Raw genomic sequence first — 21,353 nt, forward strand, 5'->3', positions numbered from 1 at the left:
GGTAGTGTGGCCACGCGTGCTGTTTGTCATAGATAATCACAACTTTTCTAAAAAGACACTTCATTCTGGTTTTAAAAATTTAATTAATTTTAAATTACCTGTAAATTACGATTTTTGGTCGCATTGTAATTGAAAAAAGTAGTTTAATTGAACTGACAAAATAGTGACGTCACTTGCTTGTAGTGCCATACAAAATCTATGGGAGAGTTACGTTTTGACAGTTTTAAAAAGTACGTCAATTGATTGGTGGTGTCAACACGTCTATTGTTTTATTCCCAATTTATCATTATTCTGTTTCTTTACAGGGCAATAACAAACTCAACCGTCACCTGAGACAAGTTTGTGAAAAGGAGAAGTGGGAGGAAGAACAACTGGCTTCTTACTGTTAAGAATTTTATTATTATTTTTTAAGACATCAATGCCCGTTTTCACCATCAATCCCTAGTTTTTAAGTGACCCCTAAGGTAACACAACATGAATTTTGTTTTCATAGGGGTCACTTAAAAATTTGGGATTGATGGTGAAAACGGGCATAAGTAAGTTTTTGGACAATACCAGTCAATTGAGATATTTAAAAACGCTGAGTTTTTTTGGAAATACCCACATTTAGCTTTATTTATTTATTTATTTATTTATTTATTTATTAAAGACGCAAAACAGATTACAATTAAGGTTTCACAAATTGTATAGCACGTAAGCTTATGGACTAAATTGTAACCTAACAACATGCATCCTATAAAGTATAGGTTAATAATGAATGTTACATCAAAACTTCAAAAACTCAGTTTACATTTTACGTTTTACAGAAAATTAAGATGTTAATTAATATAATATTATGTGTGTGAGAGTGAGAATAGTGAAAGAGGAAAATAAGATAAGATTGTTAATTAAAAATGGTAGCGATACTCCTTCGAAAGGCATTTGGACTAGACGTAAAAATGTCGATGTCCGGTTGGGCCAGTACGGTGTCATTGTAAAGGCGGCACATTCTGACGACTGGGTTGTAGAATGATGTATTGTTACGGAAAACATGAAGAGAAAAAAGCTTAGGGTGATGATACCTTCGAGATCTGTATACGGTATTGAAATTGAGGGATGATAGTATAGGAGGGGAGTCGATGAGCGAGTTAACAATCTTATGCAGAAAGATTAGTTCACTACATTTACGTCTCCCCTCGAGTGAAATCATATTGAAATAATCTAATCTGACCTGGTATGAGCTCAGTTTGCGATGGAGTCCCTGCCTAAATGAGAGCACACGTAGAAATTTTCTTTGTACGCTTTCAATATGCTTTGTGTGTATTGCGTAGAAAGGTGACCAGACAATAGCTCCGTATTCCAAGTTACTTCTAACCAAGGTATTAAAAAGATGAATAAGACTCCGGGACTTTTTGAAATGTTTAGATGCTCTCAGTATGAAGCCAAGGAGCCGAGACGCCTTATTACATATGAAATCATAGTGTTCCCTAAAGGTCAGCCGTTCATCAAAAATTACCCCCAGATCTTTAGCTTGACTGCGGCGCATTAGGATTTTATCGTTTATTTTATAGTCAAAACTGATTTTATTAATTTTTCTAGTAAAAGTTACTGCAAAGCATTTTTTGATGTTAAGAAACATTAAATTACTGGTACACCAATGAGACACCGCATCCAAGTCACCCTGCAAGGATCGGGCGTCCTCGAGATTAGAAATAGTCGAGTATATTTTTAAATCGTCAGCGTACAATAGACATGGGCACTTCAGGTGGTTGATAAGGTCATTAATAAAAATATTGAATAAGAGTGGACCCAAATGAGACCCTTGAGGCACTCCCGACGTTACAAATACTGGCTCAGAAATCTCACCCTTAAGGGCGACCAGTTGGCTTCTGTTGGATAGATATGATTCGATCCAACGGAGCAATGACCCGTGAACCCCCATCGATTGCAGCTTTGAACACAGTATTGCATGGTTAACCTTGTCGAAAGCTTTTGAAAAATCCGTGTATACGGAATCGACTTGAGTATTTTTGGCAAACGCCCCACACAAATAATGTTTATACTCTAAGAGATTTGATACCGTAGACTTCTTCCTAACAAAGCCATGCTGTTTGGTCGATATGAGAGGATGAACGTGTGAATAAATTACTTCGTATACGATCGATTCAAAGATTTTAGAAAAACATGATAATATACTGATCGGTCTGTAATTTTCACATTGTGTTTTGTCGCCGTCCTTATGAATGGGGATCACGTGAGCAACTTTCCACGCATCAGGAAAGAGTCCCGAGCAAAGTGACTGATTGAATAAAATACAAAGAGGTATAGACAGTTCCTCAGCGCACTGTCTGATGACAATAGATGGTATTCCGTCGGGTCCAGGGCTCTTTCTGATGTCTAAGGTCTTGAGTTTCCTTTCTATTTTGTCAACAGAGATTACCATTGTTGAAAGACTAGAGTTACTGACAGTTGGAGTCAAAGGAACAGGCACACCACTGTTGTTTTCATAAACCGAGCAGAAGTACTTCGAAAATAACTCGCATACACCCGAGAGATCGGAAGCCTGCGACCCAGCGTAGTTCATGACGCGAGGCACTGTGTTGCACTTGTTACGTTTGCCATTCACAAAAGCCCAGAAGCATTTGACATCAGAAGTAATCCCATTCTCAATCGAGTCAACGTAGTCCCGATAACATTTGTTAATTAGTCGCTTACACCGAGCTCGCAGCAGAGAGAAAGCATCATAGTCGCGCGGATTTTGGTATTTTTTAAATAATTTGTGGAATTTATGTTTTTCAGCCAAGCATTTTTTTAGTGATGAGCTAAACCAAACAGGAAACCTATTGCTAGTAACTGACGTGAGAGGAGTATGTTCTGAGATGATTTTATCGAGAGATTCGTAAAATACAGAAGTGTTTTCATTTATGTTGGCAGAAGATAACAATGTTTCCCATGGAACCTTCTGAAGGTCAGATCTGATACGTTCAAAGTTGCTCTTGTAGTAATTTCGGCGCTTTGTAGGCTTAAGAGTCCTGGGTGAAGCGTCGGGCGTGTCCGAACTCAGTGTGATCTCCAGAGCTGGATGATGTCGGTCTAAGTTACTTAGTGGGACACACTCTGAGACCCTGAGGCTATCCTGAGTGCTCAGAACTAGATCCAACTGGCGGTTATTTATATTGCCCACCCCGTTAAATTGGTAAAAGCCGCAGAGGGTCATGGTCTCGAGTAAAAGATTAGATTTATAATCCGATACAGAGGAAGGAGTGAAGTAGTTAGTGTTTGGGTGTTGAGTCCATTGTATGTTAGGCAAGTTATAGTCGCCAATACAAAGAAACGCCTGGCCACCACCGGCATTAAGAACAATCGATTGACATTTTGTGTAGAAATTTATAAGAGTCTCGGCAGAAGTGTACGAAGGAATGTAACTGAGACATATGTTCAACTTAGGATGATTAACTAAAGTCGGCTCTATTGTAATCCAGATGTCTTCGAGGTCAGTTTCCCAAGATGATTGGCGAATAACGTCGTATGATTTCTTAATAGCTAAGACTACACCACCACCCTCCGTTTTCTTATTACTCGAGGAACATCTATCCCGACGAAATACGTTATATCTACAGTCAAAAATTTCACGATCGGAGACGCTATCGTTTAAGTTAGTTTCAGTAAGACAGATAATATCGTAATTACAGTTTAATATAGTTAAGTATAACTCCTGTAACTTAGATCTAATTCTATTGACATTTTGATACATTTACTTGAAGGACGTATTTTAAGTCAACTGAGCGATTTATTGATTTGAAATCATATTAAAATCGAAAACAAAATAGAAAAATGTTGGTATACTCATCACATTAATCCATTTTTAATATGGTTTTGAAATAAACAAAATAATTCTTATTTTTGAATGTTACTTATAAGTTTTGTGATATTAGACTAAGTGAAGTTTTTTTTTATTCTTGTATTTAAAATCTGAATGTTAATTTCAGAATTAAATAAAACACTTATTGTTAACTGATCTTTTAATTATAATAAGTACACAATAAAATTGTGTAGTTGACACCACCAATAAATTTTCATACTTTTTATGAATTTATTGCGTAATTATTTAGAATAGCAATAGGGACCTATGACGTCATTAATTTTCAAACTGAAAATCCGATTTTACTATTAAAACTGCATGTTTTCAGAGAGTTTGGGTGATGTTAACTACTCAATTTTCTTTTTCCTGCTACTACCCTCAAAATATACGAACATTATACAATTTTATTAGATTTTTTATTATACAAAAATATGTATTTAATCGATCTAAGATTGCAAAATATTAAAACAGTTCAACGCAGCGAAGGCGACTAAACTGTACCCATCCATGCAACTTACGACAATTTTGTTAAGTACTTCATTACAATGTATTAAAACACACTTTTTTGGCGTAAAGTCTTGTACAGCATCTTCTCTATAATTTGGATTCCATTTTCGTCTCCACAATTCTGTTATAGAAGTCTTTTTTAATTCCAATTGAGAATTTGTTATTTCTTGACCTGTCACATTTTTGCCTCTTACGTACCTTTGTAATATTACTTCTAAAATATGAAATATGTAAGACATATTCTCAATTTCATTAATATTCGATATTTCATAAGGTTCTTCGGTGTTTATAAGATGTGATAATACGTTTTCTAGTAAAGAAGTTATTTTTTCTATAGTATACTTTTGTATGTGCATGGATTTGTTTAGTAGCAGCAATCGTTGCATTTTTTCGTCTTTTTGTAGTAACTGAAATAGGAAAAAGTCAATAAATATTTCTATAGTCCGGTCGCCGAGCATGTAGAATTTCGTCCAATAACCCCAAGCTACCCATCCTTATTTGATGCGAGCGGTAAGCATGGGTAGCTTGGGGTCAATGGACGAAATTCTACGTGCTCAGCGACCGGGCTTTAGTATACTTTTCTATATTTGAAATATCTGTTTATTTGTACACACAGCAACAAGACTCAAAACTGGGTTCTCCTCAAGCTTGGGACTGTTAGGTAAATGGGTATATGAATGAGCCGACACTAGCCCATGTTAACATATGCATATAAATGGTATGGTGAAGTCAGAAATTTAATATCATCATTAATTTTTTTTAAATGTTCATATAAAATAAAGTGTTTAAAATCAGATTTGTATGAAAATTAAAATAATTAAAATGATGATATCAATTTTCTGACTTCACCTTACCATTTATATGCATATGTTAACATGGGCTAGTGTCGGCTCATATACCCATTTACCTAACACCTTGTATATGTAGAATATGTATCATCATCATCATCATTTCAGTCACAGGACGTCCACTGCTGAACATAGGCCTCCTCCAATAATTTCCATATTGCCCGGTTGGTAGCGGCCTGCATCCAGCGCCTTCCTGCTACCTTTACAAGGTCGTCGGTCCACCTTGTGGGTGGACGTTAATAAATATCAATAATTAATACAAACCACGTCTTCCCCACCGCTTCCTTGGTGAATGTCCTTCAGCAGGAAATTAATATTATCAAGCAGTTCATCGAAAAATGAAGGGTATCTCTCTTCTTCGTGCAGTTTGTCTATTAGTTGGCCTAAAACCTGCAAAATAGGGAAAAAAAATAGGTTTAACTCAGTTAGTGCCTGAGGTATGGGAGCGGCACGGGAGGGGTGACATTGACATATGACGTAACAAGAGCACAAATCTGTCGCGCTCGCACACTCACTGCGGGCGCCCGTCGCACAGTCGCGACAGCAATATAATTACGCGCGAGCGATAAGGATGGCTAGCTTGGGGTCATTGGACAAAATTCTACGTGCTCACGGACCAGGCTTTAGTAGGATTTGGTTAATACCTGTGCAATTTCTCCAATGATCTCATGCGTGGTGCCCAGCAGTGGGCATTGGGTGATGTGTTCGAACAAACTATGGGCTGACTGGTTTATCCAGTTTCCAGAGAGCTGCAGTGCTGCAAAATTAATTTATTATTATTATTATCTCACTCTATTATCTTTATAGTACAAGCTCTGCTTAGTTTGGGACTAGAAGCGTAATGTAAAATGTCCAAGAATATTTATTTATTTATTTATCTCTAAACCAGTGTTTTTCAAGTGAGGAATTACGCAAATAAAGAAATTTGATTTGATTTGATTTGAGGAACTACCTCAGTAAAAAACACAGTAAAGACAGATTTATCAGAAATCTAATTATGCAAATTTATACATAAAATGTTTTATGGATTGAAATATTCGGTTCTTACAACATCTTTGTAACATTATAAAATGCATGAAAAAACATTTTTTCATACTATAGGGGTCGTGTCATTAAAAAGGTTGAAAAACACTGCTCTAAACTATACAAGTATCAAAAAACTACTTACTGATCCTGAAAGTGCTTTACGAGCTCTATCAAACGATATCAATAATAGGTTACAGAATAAACTAGATCTAACCAAAAATTCAATATTTCCAGCAATAGCTACCTCTATAAAACACTTAGTTAAACACAGATTTTCATACTTACAACTTCTAAAAGAGCATTTCGTTTGGCTGTCGCTTCTATACCCTGAATCTATAGACCCATCGTTGCTCAGTCTTCGTTCAATTCTCTTATTTATATAGTTTTTTACTTTATTCAATTCCTCTACAACTTTAAACGTCACTATTTGCGATGCATTATCTGTATTTACATTATTATCATTATTTTCTTCGTTATTTTCATATTCAGTTTCATTTCTTTTATTATGGTCATTTATATTTACATTATCATTCATTTCTTCGTTATTTTCATGTTCAATTTCATTCGTTTTATAATTGTCAACTACATTTGGATTTTCAGTAAATTCTATGTCAATATCTTGAGCGTATTGAGGGAATGATTCATTTTCTATTAAAGTTTCATTTGTATTTTCATCCAATACATTTGTATTTTCAATTACTTCATTTATTGTTGCATTTATTACTGTTTCTGCTGTATATTCTATTGTTTTTCGTTTTGATTCTGTTGTTTTTTGACTAAATTGAATTACTTTTGGATCTTTATTTATTGTTATACCACTTTCCGTATCATAGTTTGTAGTATTTAAAGGTTGAGCATTATTGTTTTTGAAAAGTAGTTTGTTGTTTATTAAAATTTCATCAATATTCTGACTTTGACTAACATGGGTACAGTTTTGGGTTTCATACAAAGTATACAGTTCTGTCGCTTGCGAATCATAGTATGTATGATCAGAAATACAAGTAACTTCATTTGGACCATTTAAATGTGCTTCATTTGGTTCAGTTGCTCCATTTAGCTTGAAAATTGTGTTATAATTGTTTGTATGGACTTCATTTGGCTTAACTAAGTGGTTGTGGTCATTTTGAGTTTCACAGAAAGTTGAATTTGAATCTAACGGTCTTTGTATTTGAGTTGAATTTACAAACTCTTGGGGTTTGGCTTGTGATTCTTTTTGTATATCATTCTGAAAGAAGAAAAAGTATTAAGATGGAAAGTGGATCAATAATTAATTTGAAACCTTATTGCACTTGTAATAGGGTTAAAAAGGTTAACTTAATGCCATATTTTGTGGCATACTCTCCCAGTCAACCTTTGGACCAAGCAACTATTAGTTGGCGGTGCATAAACATCTAAGTTGAAGAGATTATTAGAAAAAAGTAAGTAAGTAAGTACTTATTATGATTAAAATATCAGGATCTACGTACCATTTCTGTTATACGAATATTTTTATTAACTTCTTCTATACGACAGCTATCATTTGTAATTTCTTTATAACCATACACATTTTCGTTAAAGTCTTGTAAAATGTTTCTACTATCTGCATTATTAGTTTGTTCGTCCAAAACCTGTATTTCTTTATCGTTATTAAGTTTTTCTGGTGATTCCTGCATGTCAAAGTCATCACTACACAAAGTAAGGTCTAGATCCTCCGAAGGTTCATTGTTTATTTTACTTTTCAATTCTTCGATATAGTTTTCTATAGATATATCTTGTGGTTTCTCTCTTAACACGGCTAGCGCTACAGCCAGCTGATATTTTTGAGTTAAACTACGTACTGGAAAGAAATAAAAATCTGTAAATACTCATTTGTATTTTTTTACTCAAAATAATTAAGAAATAAAACGTTGACGTTTCTTATGTTAACTTATTTTGTTTAAATTAATTATCTATTACTCGATATCGATTGATTGACTCGACAATAATGTAAATAGTACAAAATAAATAATCAAAACTTACAACAACACAACTTTTAAAAAAAAATAGTGTAACATACATACGAAATGTTATTTTTATAATAAGTAATAAATACGGCGCCCAGTACTTACTGTAAGTGTCACTCATTTTGATAAATAAAATATTTTTTCATAAAATCACGAACATAATAATGCAAAACAAAAAATTCAATTTAATTTCGCAAAGAACAAAATGCGTTTCGCGCCATGAAACTTTTTTAGAGCGAGCGAGACAGACAGAATATTTTTTGTGTTCTATACTTCAAAATTTGAACAGGGCATTAACAATTATAAAGCCTACATCTATAGAAACTTAATGAAGAAAATAAAATACTTTAAACTCATTCAACCTTTTTTGAAAAAAACTATTTTTAATATTGGGTTGTTTTGTATGTCAACTTTACTGGCATCTGTCATTTTAGTGATCATGCCAATTTTTATTTTGTACACAGTGCAAAAACAAACAAAATGCTTTTTACTATGATGAATTTGAATTTAAATGGCTCTGTACACGATATTATTTGGCCTAAGCATATTCATGATAGCGTTAGTCATGGCTATCATAAAGAAAATGTTCTTTCATTGGAAAGAAGAACACAAAATCGAGAGGATGGTTGTTACTACAGTGGATAGGCCTGGTATGAAGTCTTTTGTCTTCTGTACTTAGCTTTAGCTACACTCTATACGTGATCAAAGAAAAAATGAGATCCGTAGGAGAACCAAAGTACTGTTTTAATGCATAGCTAACGTATGACTTGTCGAAACTACGACAGATAGGCTCTCACTCTTGGACCGACGATGTGAATGGAGCTGGAAGCAACTGGATACGGGCAGCGTAGGACTGGTTGTTGTAGAAATCCTCGGGGAGCCCTGGCAACTCCTGGCCTGTCAGGATCTGCAGCTTGACTTTCAATAAAAACCCAACCAGTAAAAGTCAAGTTTGTCTCCTTCGCCCAGAATTGGACAGAATTAGGTTGACAGAAACGAATTTTTAGCTAAACTGTTTGATAATTTCGATGGTTTTATAAGTTCATACCTACTACTCATGCCTACCTAAGTACTCGTTGTCACCCAGAACCATGTCTAGGTGGTAGATATTAGTACAACACTTACAAACAATGTATTGTACTAATGCAATGACCTAGATTTTAGATGCACAGCAGCTGCAGATGCTTGAGTAATGTCTGGCGATGTTTCAATTTTGACACATGATACCATTTAAAGTAGGCCAGAAAATAAATTCATCTTTGAGTTTCGCACTACTATTTCACACACTACGACCGATCCGAACCTGTGAGAGTGGGCAGTATCACAAGTAGTAGGTACCTATTTGTTTGGTACACACTACTCAACGACAAGTCGAACTCAATACAACTTGTCAATTTTTTGAAACATGTTTTTAGTAGGTAAGCCCTGCTCTTCTACCCGGGGTGCATTAATTAGGTATGCCATTCAATGCATTTTCTAGTCTAAAAAAAATGACAAGGCAACCCAACGGCAACTCGAAAACATATCAGTCACTAGAAAAATATCATCCACTACCCTCCTTCGGGAATCGAACCTCCTAACTTATACTCCGTTTCCAGCTGTAAGCGTGCTGATCTCCCGGGGCGCGTGCGTGGTGCGCTCGCGCCAGTACGCTGCGGACATCTGCGTGTATGACGTCATCAGCAAGGATGACGTCAGCCCCACCTTGGACGATGGCGTGAAATAATCATTTTGCACTGTGGTCCTACTGGTAGTACAACGGGTAGGTTTTCCCTGTTGTTCTACTGGTAGTACAACGGGCAGTTTTTTGCCCTGTGGTCCTACTGGTAGTACAACGGGTAGGTTTTCCCTGTTGTTCTACTGGTAGTACAACGGGCAATTTTTTGGCGTGTGGTCGTATTGCGTGGTCCTACTGGTAGTACAATGGGAGATGTTTTTTTGTTCGTAGTTCTCATAGATCAGTAGGTCCACGGGTGGGCACCCAGTATTACCCGTAGTCCTACTGGTATCCATTATTCATAATAACGTTATTAAGATATTTTTATACGTCTAATTTTATTAAAGATTCTGTAAATGTTTGTTTAAATTTTATTATTGCAAACCTTCAACGAATCAATTTTAATAAAAATAATGATGATTTTTAGTACGTGCTTTTTCAACAAGAACAAAAACAAAGAGTTGATTCTTAATTATTTTAAAACACATTAACTTTCTAGTCCAATTAAGGGTTAAGAAACTTTGTATCGTGGATTCGTGGTTCTTTAATTGTGTCTTTTATTTATTCAAAAGATAATTCTTTACCATTTTTATCTTATTCTATACAGACAATAACGAAATCATTTTTATTTTTTTAATTGATAACTATTTTAAGGTATTTTACAATGTCAATTTAATATCACATTTTATTCCCGTCTTTTGGCGGGTCTCCTCTTCTTATTTTTTCCAGTTCTCAATGCGTTATTCTGAAAGCATTTCACTCCGTAAACACTGTTGATCTTGACTATGTCCATTTCGGAAAACAGTTTCTCGTTTTGACCCAATGACTTCATGATTTCTCCCTCCGGATCCTAAAAAAAATACACCAAAAATTATTAAGACCAACCAGTTACTAACTTGGTAAAAACATCTTCTAGGCCAGGGGTTTCCTAATTTTTATTGGAGACGCGCCCACTTTCGACTATAAAAAAATCTGCGCCCCCCCATCCTCCATTAGATCGTTTCATCCACGAAGACGCGCCCTACGATTCTTCCGCTAATGTTCGAGTGTTATCGGTACCAAAAATTGGTGGGGCGCGTCTTCGTAGATTAAATTATCTATAGGTACACAGATGGCCCGAACACCCCTTTAAAGGTCTTAGCGCCTCCCATTTTGGGAACTACTGCTAAGCGTAGTCCAGAATAGAAATTCTTACAACAGGGGCTTACATACACTGTTTACCAATAACTTCCAATAAGTAGGTAATAAATTACCTACACTTCAGAGAGTGGAATACCCTGCCAGCCTCTGTGTTCCGGAAATACAACCTAAGGCCCGGTTTCCACCAAGGTTCCCTCAGGTTTGGTTCGTAAATCTGATTATTCAATTCCGAAACACGTCATTTCCCATTGGCGAATCATCTTCGAATCGGTAGCCCCAACGCCCGCCCACAAATTGGACCGCCGACCTTATAAGGTAGCAGGAAGGCGCTGGATGCAGGCCGCTACCAACCGGTAATTCTGAAAATCATTGGTGGAGGCCTATGTTCAGCAGTGGACGTTCTATGGCTGAAATGATGATGATGAATTTACCTTAGACTTAAAAGTAGCCACAGTAGAGATGCCCTTCTTCCCGACCTTCCTCCAGAACTGCCAGGCGGGATGCGTGGCGCTCTCATAGTCGTAGGGCAACGGGAACGTCGCGTCTGATCGGATCTTCTCAAAATGGTGGAGCTTGTCTGAAAAAAAACGTTATCACGTTGTCATATTCGTTAAATTGTCATTTGCCGTGTGGTTCCAGTAGAATAGATAGGCTCCCCAACTCTTCCAGTGAGGTGACTGGGAGAAATAAGCTAAGGTCAGGGCTCGTACACATAAAGACAATACGAAGTCGCGTCGTGCTTTGTACGAAGCGCGTGCATGTTGCATGCAACATCGCTCATCCGGTCTTTTGTGGAAACCTTTAGAGGAGGCTTTCCCCCAAGGGGCTGTATTTAGATGAAACGATACAAGATGACAAGCTGCAGATCCTTAATAGAGTCAACACCCACCAGTCACCAAAAAATATACCCATTACAACTAGAAAACCTGTCACCCGGGTTCATTGTCTTTGCTAAACCACACACTTACCTAGTATACCAAATTTTCGACTTCAATAATAACGCCCGTATTCACAAACGATGCTTGCTTAAGTGAAGCAGCAAATCGAACGCACAGCGTTGAATAGAGGTCTGTGTTTGGTTCGTGTGTCACCCTGTGCGTCCACACGCACTGTGAGACTACCTCATTACTTACCTGGTCGGACATGCCGAAGGTGCACCCTCACGTATCGGTCGCGGTCGTGCCGTGACAGCTCGAAGTAGAAGCCCAGCATCGCCATGGCGACCATCGCTGTGTGTTGCCGATGCTGACCGCCGCGGTAGAGCTCTAGGCTGCCGAAGTTCTGCAAAAACGTAACTGTCCCTTAAAGTCTTTAATAAAAAACTCATAAAACTCATTTATTTTTGCAAATAAGTAGGCTTTTAAAAAGCACTTTTACACGTCCCAGTATTAACCCTACCACTGCTTCACCAATGCTTCGGGACAATAAATGGGCCAGTGCAATGCAATATTCCACTACTGTCTTGTCTTCAATATTCAACTGATTAAGTAATTAAGTACTTAGATTATTTGCGTGCAAGACTGGCCTTCTAGAAAACTTAAAATAGTAAAAAAAATCCAAAATGTGTTAGTATGAGGCATGAGGTTTTGCGTGCGTATTGTAGGTAGGTCTATGAAATTGCAGTTTTGTGTAAAACTTAAAACAATGTTTTTTTCAGTACAAATAATGCATTGTTAGGAAGGACTGTCCTACAAGATTCTTGTAACATCATTGACTGTCTGGCTAGACCCAGCCTTTCATAATAGGGAGACATTGTAGTCTCAATTAATGATCACTTACCATTATTGAGTCAATAAGGTTGGGACTTTGTGGAGCATCATTGATTGGGTCCTTAAAAACATTTAACGAGCCAAAAACTTATTTAGTTTTTTAAGAACAGATAAAAAATATTTTTGGATTTCGCACAAGCAATCATAAAATTCTTAACCCTTAATTGGACAAGATTTTTTTTGTTTTTAAATTCAAAATAATGTGGTTGTTATTGGGCCTATAATTAAAGTGTTTGTTAGTAAAATAAAACAAAGAATCTTAAACAAAAATAATAATGTATTTCTGAGAATCATGAAATTATCACAATAATCAACATGGGAATTAATTATACCAAAATAATAATTATTTAAAATCTTCCAATATGAAAGATAATTTACAACAATATAAGCGTCATCTACGAGTATTACCTAATTTTTTAAAAAACTACACTAACTTCTACATAACATTAACTGCAATAAAATTGTATTAGTATTTAATAAACTACATGATCTAAAAAAGATTCGCAGAACAATATTATAATTTGAAAGGGCATTGGCAAGGAAAGACAGAAAGAAAAATAGTTGAAAGATAATGTCAAAACCTTTAAAAACACATTCGCTCATACTTCGTTTATCTTAAAAAAATAAATTCCTAATATCAAGAAAAAACTAGTCAAAATCGTTAAACTATATTAAAATGTAGGTATGATGAAAATAACATTCGCTCATAAATTTTCTTTAGCTAAAAAAAAAAAGTTAGGTCAAATATTTTATCGTGAAAAAATAGTCAAAATCGTCAACTTCTGTTAAGATCTACCTATTTGTTATTTATTTTATTGTTTGTGTATCGCACAGCCACAAGTTTCCGACAAAGGAACATGTTAATTCAAAATATTAGCTTTATTTCTTTACTTTTTAGCTTAGACTTGGCTTTCTCGAGATTTTCAGTAACAAAAATAACTATTTCTTCTCCTATGATTTATTAAACAAGAAAGTATCACAAACTTGTCTTTTTTACACGTATTTATGCTCACTAGTTGGCGCCACTAGCGATTACCTGTCTATTGAGACGAAAATAATTGTCTTACCAAAAACTGAGTATTCTGTCGTAAAATAACTAAATTAGGATGTACCAGACGTTCCAGGACTAGAAGTTGGAGGTGTACCCGAAGGTCCAGCTACTGCAGACAATCCAGACGGTTCAAACACTGCAGATGGTGGTGTAACTTCAGATGATAGAGACACTGTAGACGATCCAGCTTCTCCAGAAGGTTCAGTTTCTTTAACTGCTTCAGAATTCTTACTATTTCTAGAATTTCCAGCGACTGGAGCCATCCCTGTAGCCTGTAACTGCTTTATAGCTGCAAACTCATGCTCATCTAATTCTATCGTGTAGCTACCACTTTTCATCCTCTTCCTTCTATGTCTCCAGCTCTGATCGTAGTATTTCTGCATGATGGGCGACCAACTCCTCATCAGCTCAGTCAATTTCCTCTCATACTCTTCTCTGAGACAATCAGTATTGAGATCCAACCAAGTTATAGCTTCTTCACATGCATTGAACATGGTAGATTTCTCATCGTCAGTTAGTTTCTCTCCCCGTTCTGTTACAATCTGCTTCACTCCATAAATGTAGCTCTCCAACTGGTTTCTAGCTTCTAAACAAAGCTTCCTTTCTCTGTCTTCCTCTCTGAACTTCTCAGCATCAGCGATCATCTTATTTATCTCCTGCTGCTTCAATCTGTGATCATTTGTTATCACTATCTGCTTCGAATTCCCTGTGCTTCTATCCTGAGCTGTCACTGTCAATATACCGTTCACATCGATGTCAAACGTCACGTATATCTTAGCGATGCCTCGAGGAGCTGGAGGTATGCCATTCAGTTCGAAAACGCCCAGCAGATTGTTGTCCTTAGTCAAGCTCCTTTCGCCCTCAAAAACCTCAATGGTCATGCAGCTTTGGTAGTCTTCTAAAGTGGTCAAATCTTTGGTGTTAGAGCATGGTATGGTTGTGTTCCGTTGGATCACTTTGTACATTAACCCTCTAGAAGTTTCCACTCCCAGAGACAATGGCACGACGTCGACTAGCAGCAAATCGTTGATCTTCTCATGATGTTCTCCGCTTAGAATCGCTGCTTGGATCGCAGCGCCTAACGCAACGGCTTCGTCAGGGTTAATAGAGGTAGTGAGAGTGCGTCCGTCGAAGTAATCGCTGAGCATCCTCCGTATTTTAGGCATCCTCGTGCTCCCGCCTATGAGTATGATGTCCTGTATATCGCTTTTCTTCATCTTAGCATCCTCCAGCGCCTGCTCCACAGGCTCCAAGGTATCTATGAACAGATCTGAGCATAGCTCCTCAAATAACGCCTTGCTGATCTTCCCCTGGTAGTCTATCCCGTCGCAGAGGCTCTGCACCTCGACGGTAGCCTCTGAAGCGGATGCTAGAAACCTTTTAGCCCTTTCCGAAGCCGCTTTCAATCGACGTGTAGCTCTCGCATTGCCTAGGATCTCTGTACCGTACTTCTTTCGAAAATCTTCAGCGAAATAAGCCACTAATCTATTATCGAAGTCCTCGCCGCCAAGTCTTGTATTCCCAGCTGTTGCTTTGACCTCATAGATGGACCCTTCTGTGTTTTCTCCTATACTTAATATCGAAACATCCAAAGTACCTCCTCCTAAGTCGAAAATAAGCACATTCTTCTCGTTTCCCAAGTCTCTTTCGATCCCATACGCCAATGCCGCCGCTGTAGGCTCGTTCGTTATCCTTAAAACTTCTAAACCGGCTATAGTCGCTGCTGCCCTAGTCGCTTGTCTCTGAGAATCGTTGAAATAAGCGGGAACTGTAATCACTGCCTTATCAACCTTAGCACCTAAATACGCTTCTGCCACTTGTTTCATCCTATATAACACCATACTGCTAATTTCTTCGGGCGCAAACTTCTTTTTCTTCCCTCTATGCTCAACTAGAATCTTTGGCTTACCGTTTTCGTCCGTAACATGGAACGGCCAATGTCGTAAATCCATTTGGACTCCAACATCGTCGAATCGCCGTCCGATGAGTCGTTTCGCGCCAAAAACCGTGTTCCAAGGATTGAATGGTGCTTGGTTTTTCGCTGGTTCACCGATGAGCCGATCGGTTGGTGTAAAGGCGACGTACGAAGGCGTAGTTCGATTTCCTTGGTCGTTCGCTATAACCTCCGCTGTACCTGCACGCCATACCGCCACACACGAATACGTAGTACCCAAATCGATGCCAATTGCCACCATTTTTACGAAAAAACTTAAATTTTAAACTAAAACGTGTCCGACCTTCATCACTACGCAATCATTCGAATTTCAAACTACCCCGTTTCGCGGTTCCGCCAGTATTTATACCTTAGCCAATGGGATAACAGAAATTTCGAGAGCGCGACGATTCTGGCCAATCAGATCGCGAGTTGAGTGGAAGGTATTTTTTTTTTTTTTTTAATATAGTTTTTCACGGCTCTGGGTGCGTGCCCTTTTAAGCCAGTCTTTGAAGTCCGTTGAACTTTTGTTTGAATTTGACACATGACAACTTTGTTTGACACTTCACTTCACTGATTCACTGTGATTCACTGATATTTTCTTAGTTCTTACTCTTCTCAATTTCTCAAATAGTTCCCAGAGTTGAAACCACGAAAGTATATATGGGTTTGAAAAGTTTCGGATCCTTGAGGAGTTCGTCCAACGACTGTGGTACACGTTCACAAATAGATTGAAGGTCATCGATCATGACCAGTCTCTGGATTCCAAAACTTCTACATTTCAGGATTATGTGTTCCATATCGGCAAGCTCTTCATTGCAATATGTACATTCAGCGCTCGGAATCAAGTTAAGCCTCTTCAGGTGAGTGGGAGCGTGGCAATGGCCAAATCTTAGCCTATTTATTATGGTTATGAACTTCCTGTTATCTATATTCTCATTCCTCCGATGGTACCAAGGTTTGGCGGGCGGGCTTCCTTGGATCTTAGCATACCATTTTCCCTTTTCCATACTAGTAATAGTCCAGTACTCATGCCATATCTTTTTCAGGTCTTGACTGATTGCGGCTTGATAGTCAGTGTGAGGTAACTTCAACAACGTAGAATGGTCAACATCAAAGCCATTCCTTGCAGCCAGATCAACAATTTCATTCCCCCTGATGCCACGGTGCGATGGTACCCAAAGGAAGAGCAGTGTCTTACCAGTAAGTCTATATATGTTATTAATTAATTTCTTAATATCATAAACTATATAATTCAAATTATATTTACAAGAGTTATTTTCCAGAGCTAGTAATACGCTTTTAGAGTCAGTTAGAATAATAATATTGTCAGATGGTGGATTACATGTACAGATATGTTTAAGTGCTAAGAGGATAGCATAACTTTCTGCAGTAAAGATACTACAGTGGCTTTCAATTTTATGACTTTGAGTAAGTTTAAGTTGTGGATCATAAAATGCAGAGGTTACACTATTCTCTTTCTTTGAACCATCTGTGTACACTTTATAATAAGACTTATTTAGAAATTTATTAAGATCAATTTGATTGGAGATCTTTTCCCTTAAAATGGTGAAATTATTTACAACAAGATCTTCATAATTAACTTTGTACATGGGCCATGGCTTATCTTTATACATATTTACAGTGAGAGAATCAATATACAATGCAATTCTTAGTAAGCCCGGAGTGCGTCCAGATATTAACTCATTACCTGTAATTGGAGGAGGAGGAGTAGAGCATATTTGGGAAGATAAGGGTGGCATGATTCTATCTAGTACTGGTTTGTTAGTTGAAGTTATTAGTTTGAGACAAAAATTTGCTGCTAGTTGAATACGTCTCAGTACTAAAGGAGGAATGCATGTTTCACATTGCATAGCATTGATAGGTGTTGAACACATAGCTCCTGTTATTATTCTAAGTGCTTTATTCTGAATAACATCTAATTTCTTTAATAGGGTTGGACTACAATTCATATATGCTAAAGTACTATAGTCAAAATGACTACGCACTAAACTCTTGTATAACATTGATAAAATCTTAGGATCAGAGCCCCAAGTTACACCGGCTAGTGAGCGTAATAAGTTTAAAGCCTTAGAAGAGTTGCGAATGAGAAGCTTGATATGACTTTCAAATGTGAGTTTTTTATCTAGACACACTCCTAAAAACTTTTTTTCCTGAATCCATGGAAGAGGATTATTATTATAATAAATATTAGAATTACACTCATTATATTTTTTCGAGAATAACATAACGCCGCTCTTATTGGGACTAATATCAAGTTTTAATTTACCAGAATAAAAATTATGAATTTCAACTAAAGCTAGGTTTAAACTGTGCACAGCAGTATTTACATTTTTATTTACAGTATAAATTAATAAATCATCAGCAAATTGTAAAAATTTTATATCCCTTTGTGTTAAATACTTATTAATTTGACTAGTGTATAAATTGTACAATAATGGCGAGATCGTAGCGCCCTGCATTGTGCCTTTATATACATATCCGGGTCCATGAAAAATGTTATTAAATTTTATATACATTATTCTTTTATACAAAAAATTGAAAATCCATTTACAGACTACCCCGGGTACTCCAATATCACATAAGATGGCTATTAAAATTGAGGGGACCACGTTATCGAACGCGCCCTGTACATCAAGGAAGACACAAGCTGTAGCAGAGTGACCGTCAAGAGAATTCCTAAGATCTGAGACCAATGCTGTAAAACTTTCTGCTGCACTTCGGCCTTTCCTAAATCCGGATTGTTCATTTGGTAAGATATTATTTGATTCGACATAATAATCTAATCTTGTCTTTAACATGCACTCAAATACTTTACCTATACATGAGGACAGAGAAATTGGTCGATAAGAGTTACAGTCATCAGGAGGCTTATCTGGTTTAAGTATAGGGATGACACATTGAGTCTTCCATGAGTCTGGGATGACCTGTGTTTGCCATAGTAAATTAAAAATGTACAGTAAAAGTTTTTTGGCATTACTATGTAGGCGACGAATAAGTTCATAAGGAATATTGTCTAAACCAGGTGTAGTGTTCCTACGAGACTTCAAGGCAGTCATAAACTCTTCCCAAGAAAAATGTTGAGATAAAAAAGCTGCTTTTTCGTCACCAATTTGACAGAAATATGCTTGTAATAATGAATTATTTACTTCTTTTTCAGGAGGAGATGCAGGGGAATATTTCTCAAAAAAAGAGGGAATCCATTCATCATTCTTCGGCAGTTTAGGAATTGAAACACGCTTAAACCTCTTCATATAGTTCCATACTGTACTAACAGGAGTATATCGATTAAAAGATTCACATAAAGATTTCCAACCTGTTTTCTTTTTTTCTTTAAGAGTTAGTTTTTTAGCAGCATCTAATTTTTTATACGCAATGTAGTTGTCAATGCTTGGATTACGTCTATAAAAATTTAAAGCATCTTTACTTTTTTTAACTGCACTATTACACTCATCATCCCACCAAGGTACAGGCTTTTTCATTAAATTGGGAGAGGTTTTGACTACTTTAGGTACACATTTGTCTCTAATATTAATCAAATGATTATAGAAATCGTCATAAATTCTTAATGGATCTGTATTATCTAAATTAATATTAACTACCATGTTTTCTGTTTCAGTATGAAATTTAAACCAATCAGCTTTATTGTAAATAAATTTGTGTACTGGTTCACCTATCTGATATTTATCAACAGAAGTCTGAATATCTGTTATAGTGGGATAGTGATAACTTCCCATTGGATCATCATAAACTTTCCAATCACATAATGGAGCTACTGAAGGGCTGACACATGTTACATCAATAGCCGAAGGATTATGAACTGATCTACCAACAGTGGTTGGCGCCCCTGAGTTGAGGATACAGAGGTCGCTCTCGTCAAATATATTGTAAACTTCATTACCTCGACCGTTACTAGTAGTACAGCCGAATGCGATGTGGTGAGCATTAATATCACCTGATAGCAAAAGTGGCTTAGGTAGTAAGTTAATAATCTGTTTCAGTTTGCTACCATTGAATCTTGATCTATTTTCTTTAGGTGGCGGACAATATATACATAGAATACTTAAATTACCTATGCCAGTTCGCAGATTAATAGCTACAGGTTGTAGAAAATCATAAAAGGGAAGCTCTATTACTGAATATTTCAAAGTGTCTTTGACTAGGATGGCGACTCCACCCCGGCCTTCTTTTTCTTTACCTATTTTACTAACTAGATTGTAATTATGAATACGAAAAGAACTGTTTTCTTTCAACCATGTTTCGTTTAACAAACATATATCAATATCATTATCAATCAAAAATTTTATAAGCAATGGCTTTTTGTTAATAACACCTTCGACGTTAAATTGAGAGATTCTTATGAAACTTTTATCCATTTAAAGCCCTTTGAAACTTTTTATTAGAATTTCCTGTATAATAGAACTATTAACTGCCCTCGTTTCGTTGCCAATAGCGACAAGGGCGCCTACAAGGCCCTTGCGAATAAAATCATTGTTTAATATTTCATCTATTAATTGTTCATTGGTAAGTGGTTCTTTTTCTTTAACTTCCATCGAGTTAGTTGAAGTGGAAGAGGTCGCTGTTGAAACCGAGCTAGCTTGTGGCTTCCTTGATGCATTAGATTTTAAGTTAGTTTTAGGAGCAGCCAGTAGAGGAAACTCGCTTATGTAGTTTTTGATAACTGGGCTACTCTTAGTAGCCGCTGCACTGCTGGAGACCATATTAGCGTAAGTTAATTTATTTTTTTTATCTTCCATTTTTTGTTTTTTGACAGGACAGTCCCGTGAAATCGCAAGATGAGCTCCTTGACAGTTTATGCATTTGGCTATTTTATTTGAAGTACAGTCAGAAAAATGATGTTCTTCAGAACATATTGAGCATTTTTGCACAGATTTACAAATTTTAGCACCATGGTTGAATTTGAAACACTTGAAGCATTGCAACAATGGAGCGTTGTATGGGAATACTCTGAACCTAAAAAGGTCTAGATACACATGTTCGGGTAACACAGTTGATAAAAATGTGATAGACACAGATTGGAAGGGCTTTATTTCGCCGTTGTCTTTTTTGGTGAACCTACGTACACCTATGATCTCGTAAGATGACGAGAGTTTCTTAAAAAGTTCCTCATTGCTGATACTAGTGGGTACAAAGCGAAGCACGCCGACTGTTTCTACTGCTGTGGCTGGGATGTATGCCTTGAGTTGGTGTTTGGTTAGGAAGGGATCGTTTTTCAGGAAGTTATTGGCATTACTAGACTGGGAAAATGTGACACATATTTTATTGGCGTTAATTCTTTTAAGATTGGTAATGCCCTTGATTTCATTTTTGAAAAGGTTGGTAGTCAGGATGGGATTGTTGTTCCCGATCTTCTCATTCTCTTTCGTGCTTTCCACAAATACAGAAAACTCGCCACTCACCGTGTTCTCCGCGAATAGCCTTCTATACCCTGGTTTTACGTACGGTTTGTAGAAATCTTCATCTGCACTCGTATAGGTGTGATCTCTATTTGGTGCCT

The 21,353-nt window shown here is 36.8% G+C and overlaps 3 protein-coding genes and 1 long non-coding RNA gene across 5 annotated transcripts in view; 1 reads left to right on the plus strand and 3 right to left on the minus strand.

Moving 5' to 3' along the window:
- Positions 1-3,993: 3,993 nt before the first annotated feature.
- Positions 3,994-7,533, minus strand: LOC135085367 (uncharacterized). Of its 2 annotated transcripts, none has more exons than XR_010260088.1 (4): positions 6,245-6,332; positions 5,841-5,953; positions 5,461-5,586; positions 3,994-4,755 (listed from the first exon to the last, which is right to left on the minus strand). XR_010260088.1 is itself a non-coding variant. In XM_063980152.1 (4 exons), exons 1-4 carry the CDS (start codon positions 6,755-6,757, stop codon positions 4,288-4,290), a joined length of 957 nt encoding a protein of 318 aa, XP_063836222.1. In that variant the 5' UTR covers positions 6,758-7,533; the 3' UTR covers positions 3,994-4,287. The 2 variants fall into 2 exon arrangements, 1 of the variants encoding a protein (XP_063836222.1); XM_063980152.1 differs by lacking the exon at positions 6,245-6,332 and adding an exon at positions 6,508-7,533.
- Positions 7,534-10,576: 3,043 nt separating this feature from the next.
- LOC135085414 (uncharacterized) overlaps positions 10,577-21,353 on the minus strand; it is a 57,442-nt gene continuing 46,665 nt past the window's right edge. Inside the window, exons 10-12 of the mRNA XM_063980202.1 lie at positions 12,195-12,342; positions 11,493-11,638; positions 10,577-10,771 (exon numbers count right to left, since the gene is read on the minus strand). Of these exons, the coding sequence (XP_063836272.1) occupies positions 10,607-10,771; positions 11,493-11,638; positions 12,195-12,342 (459 nt within the window). The 3' untranslated portion in view covers positions 10,577-10,606. The remainder of the gene's footprint in view (positions 10,772-11,492; positions 11,639-12,194; positions 12,343-21,353) is intronic.
- Positions 13,802-15,779, minus strand: LOC135085415 (heat shock 70 kDa protein-like). Its single transcript, XM_063980204.1, has one exon. It carries the CDS (start codon positions 15,720-15,722, stop codon positions 13,932-13,934), a length of 1,791 nt encoding a protein of 596 aa, XP_063836274.1. The 5' UTR covers positions 15,723-15,779; the 3' UTR covers positions 13,802-13,931.
- LOC135085449 (uncharacterized) lies at positions 16,267-19,146 on the plus strand. The gene is made up of 4 exons (XR_010260117.1): positions 16,267-16,677; positions 16,864-17,017; positions 18,392-18,587; positions 18,996-19,146. It is a non-coding gene; the product is annotated as an uncharacterized LOC135085449 (long non-coding RNA).

This window comes from Ostrinia nubilalis, chromosome 28 (assembly GCF_963855985.1).
Source record: "Ostrinia nubilalis chromosome 28, ilOstNubi1.1, whole genome shotgun sequence".
NCBI lineage: Eukaryota > Metazoa > Arthropoda > Insecta > Lepidoptera > Crambidae > Ostrinia > Ostrinia nubilalis.